At 39.4% G+C, this 4,327-nt stretch overlaps 1 protein-coding gene across 1 annotated transcript; it reads left to right on the top strand.

The window, feature by feature from the left end:
- Positions 1-543: 543 nt before the first annotated feature.
- Positions 544-1,515, top strand: LOC123576620 (olfactory receptor 11L1-like). Its single transcript, XM_045437701.1, has one exon. It carries the CDS (start codon positions 544-546, stop codon positions 1,513-1,515), a length of 972 nt encoding a protein of 323 aa, XP_045293657.1.
- Positions 1,516-4,327: the final 2,812 nt, after the last annotated feature.

Raw genomic sequence — 4,327 nt, 5'->3', positions numbered from 1 at the left:
AGAGAGACAGAGAGAGCAAGGCATCCATAAATACTCTTTGTGAGGAGAATGGATAAATTTCCCCAAGATGTCATAGGAGATATGTTTTGTCTGACTTCTTTATCAGACAAAACCCATAGGTGAGAAAAGAAAACCATTGCTTCCATATGTACCTGCTTTAAAAAAATGTTGTTGTTGCTATTCTTAGTTTCCAAGTTTGATGTCCATCAGAGATTTTTTTCATTTTGTTTTGTTATTGTAGTTTTATTATTATTGTTGTTATTTTTTTTTAATCTTTGGACCAGAGACTTCTAAATTTCAGAAAACACAATGCATGGAATTTGCTTAGGTTCTTTCCAAGATCTAACATCCACATTCAGCTTGTGATATGAAAAATATTTTTGCATAAAATCCAGATGAGATTATGCATTTTTCCCAAAAAGTGTTGTATATAAAGTTATGAACTACTTTTAATCGTCTCTGAAGCTCTAAACATCAATAGCTGCAAATATTTGCATGATTTGTGTAAAGTGGTTTTCCAAAATATTTTCCCTTCCACAGGTAATGAAGCCTCTAAATGTGTCCAGTGTCACTGAGTTTCAGCTTTTAGGATTCCAGAACCTTCTTGAATGGCAGACACTACTCTTTGCCATCTTCTTGTTCATCTACTTTCTCACAGTAACAGGGAATGTTGTCATTATTACAGTGGTGAGCCAGGACCAGCGACTCCACTTGCCTATGTACATATTTCTCAAACACCTCTCCTTTCTGGAGATCTGCTATACATTCACTATTGTGCCCCTTCTCCTAGCCAACCTGTTCTCCCATGGACAAGTCATCTCCTTCTCCACCTGTATGACACAGCTTTACTTCTTTGTGTTCTTTGGAGCTACTGAGTGTTTTCTTCTGGCTATGATGGCCTATGACCGATATCTGGCCATCTACAGCCCACTCCACTACTCTTCCCTGATGAGTCCTGAGATCTGCACCAAGTTAGTGGCAATCTCCTGGTTGACAGGTGTTGGCACAGGGCTTCTGCCCTCCCTAATGATTTCGAAGTTGGATTTCTGTGGGCCTAACCAGATCAATCATTTCTTCTGTGACCTCCCTCCCCTCATGCAGCTCTCATGTTCCAGTGTGTATATCACCAGGATGGTCATCTTTATTCTGTCAATTGCAGTGTTGTGCATTTGCTTTTTTCTCACACTTGTATCCTATGTTTTCATTGTGTCCACCATATTGAGAATTCCTTCAGGCTCTGGCCGGATGAAGACCTTTTCCACATGTGGCTCCCATTTGGCTGTTGTCACTATCTACTATGGCACCATGATCTCCATGTATGTTCGCCCCAATGACCACCTGTCACCTGAAATCAACAAGATTATTTCTGTCTTTTACACTGTGGTCACCCCACTTCTGAACCCTATTATCTACAGCTTGAGGAATCAAGAATTCAAAGAAGCTGTTAGAAAACTCATGAGAAAAAAGTGTGATATCTATGGAGGAAAAGTGAAGGGCAGTTTCTTTATTAGGTAAGGAAAATTAGCACAGAACATGCCATAGATTAAGTTTGGGAATACATGAGTGAAAGGTTCAGAGACTTCAAACTTGAATGTCACCCTTGGCACTATGTTAAATTCAACAAGCCATAATGAAAGTTTTTTCATGGCCCCTTGCCAACAACTGCTCAGAAGATAAATTGCCTCTATCAAATCGTTTTGGGGGGAATTTTGTCCTTTGACATGTTCTTTCATCTTCTTTTTTTTTTTAACGTTTATTTATTTTTGAGACAGAGAGAGACAGAGCATGAATGGGGGAGGGTTAGAGAGAGGGAGACACAGAATCTGAAACAGGTTCCAGGCTCTGAGCTGTCAGCACAGAGCCTGATGCGGGGTTCGAACTCACGGACTGTGAGATCATGACCTGAGCTGAAGCCGGCCGCTTAACCGACTGAGCCACCCAGGCGCCCCTGTTCTTTCATCTTCTAATGAGAATCTAATTGTATAGTTCCAGGACATGATGATTTCAAACATTACTTTCAGATTTTTCAGTAATATTCCTCATGAATGCAGCATGTTATACATCTTTTAAGCATTGTTAGGAGATTGGCCTTATAAATTCAGTTCCTGGTGCTATTGGTGCTTCTTAAATGTTTGTGGAATGGGACTTGTGGGTGGTTCAGTGGGTTACGCATCTGACTCTTGATTTCAGCTCAGGTCTTTATCTCAGGGTCATGAGTTAAAACCCCACATTCAGCCTGCACCTATTTAATAAAATATATTTATTGGAATAAATGAATGAAGGTATATGATGATCATTGACTTAAATCATCTCCTAGTGAAAGAACAAAGAAAGAATTTTGAAGTGCCAAAGATTTATCTACAGTAACTTAGACTTTACATATTTTTTGTGTTTAATAAAATTCTATGAAAGGAAGGAAGGAAGGGAAGGAGGAAGACAGAGGGAGGGAGGCATAGGTGGAGGCAGAGAGACAGGTGGAGAGGGGAGGACGAGAGAAAGACAAAACAAAGAGAGACAGAGAGAGAAGGAAGAAAGAAACAAAGAGACAAAGGAAGCAAGCATACAAGCAAGCAGGGAGAGAGGGAAAAAAAGGAAGGAAAGGGAAAGGAAAAGAAGGGAAGAGAGGTCAACGTTTCTTTTTTGTTTGTTTATTCATTTTGAGAGCTGGGGAGGGGAAGAGAGAGAGAGAGAGGGAAAGATAATCCCAGGTAGGCTATGTACTGTCACCACAGAGCCTGATGGGAGTGGGAGGGCTCCATCTCAAGAACTGTGAGATCATGACCTGAGCTGAAATCAAGAGTCAGATGCTTAATCCACTGAGAAACCCAGGTGCCCCCAAAATTTCTTTTATTCATCCAATATTTAGAAGACCTCTAGTAATCCTGCCTACTATTTCATTCATTAATTCCACAAATATGTTCAAGGACTCTATCTAGCCAATCCCCTGCTTCAGCCTGAATTCCCCTGGGACATAATGGTAAAGAAATGGCCAAGGAAGGTTTTGCCTTAGTGGAGCCTTTACTTTTGAAGGAGAGAGAGATGTAATGACTTATAAAAGGAATAATTGACTTATAACTATTTGTGATGTTTGCTGTGAAACAAAGTGTAAGATAATGCATCTACATGGAACAATAAGGTCTGAATCAACATAGAGGGTTAGGAGAACTTTCTAAGTTTATATTGTATTTTAACCTACACTTTAAGGGTGAGGAGAAAAGAATGGAAGTAGTAGCTCAGGCAGAGAGCATGGTATGAATGTCAGGAGAAGAAGCCTGCAGACTTGAGGATTGAAGGAGATAAGTTTGTAGAGAAAGGCAAGAGCTAGTCCCTGTAGGTCATTAAAAGCCCTATTAGGGTTTTTGGATTTTACACCAAGAAAATGATTATCAAAGGGTATCAAATAGGATATGACATTATGTATTTTACATTTGCAAATCTCAATGCTATTTAGAGAAAGGAGTGAAAGAAATCAAGAATTGTTGGAGCCATAGCAGTAGTCCACATGAGAGAGGAGCTTGGCTTGATTTTAGGTTTGATTATGCAACTCAGCACAGGAAAATCCTCCCAGATGGTGAGGTTAGGAGTGAAAATTCTGGACTCATTCACTAATTTCCTTGCAGTGGGGCCATTTTGAGGTCTCTTCACAGATTCATATGTTCCACATCTACCCCCAAGCTTTAAGAGTAAGTGTACTTTGACCCTTTAATCATGAAATTTCTTCTCACCGCATGTTTTTCATTCTTTTTTACCCTCTTTCTTCCAGCCTTCATTTCTTCTTCTCCCAGAATTTGACCTGTGAGGACTGTTGTTAGTCGTTATCAGATCCAACTGTTTCAAATGTTGAATAAAGGAAAAGGAGGCATTGGAATCTGAGATAGAACAGGAAATGGGTGATATAGGAAGGGAATTATCATTGTTCTGGGCTTTTGGATGGAATATCAAGAAACAAACAAATATCTTACCTTTCAGATGTTCATCACTGATCAATATATTATGTGCCTTATATTTAAGCAGACTTCTGTTATCTAGCCAAAAGCTTCTTCTAATTTTAAACTTGATAGGTACATGGCTCTGTGTATGTCTTTCCAAAAGATTATTGACCATATATGAGAGATTTCAAAACTTGATGCCAAGTGGACGTTTGGATGCCTGAAACTGGAGCTCAGAGGAGTAGCCTGAATGAAAGCCAAAATTTGGAGGTTTTTTAAAAGCATATAGATCATATTCGAAAATGATAGAGCATGGAGGAATTGCAAATCACAAATTTTAAGTGGAGTAGAAGTACCTAAAGGTGAACCAAGAAGGAACAGCCATAGAGACGGAAAGA

The sequence above is a fragment of the Leopardus geoffroyi genome, chromosome A1 (genome assembly GCF_018350155.1).
Source record: "Leopardus geoffroyi isolate Oge1 chromosome A1, O.geoffroyi_Oge1_pat1.0, whole genome shotgun sequence".
Classification (NCBI taxonomy): domain Eukaryota; kingdom Metazoa; phylum Chordata; class Mammalia; order Carnivora; family Felidae; genus Leopardus; species Leopardus geoffroyi.
This window is presented reverse-complemented; position numbering and strand designations above follow the sequence as displayed.

Coding starts and splice junctions, on each gene's coding strand:
- LOC123576620 (XM_045437701.1), top strand. CDS start 544: ATGAAGCCTCTAAATGTGTCCAGTGTCACTGAGTTTCAGCTTTTAGGA.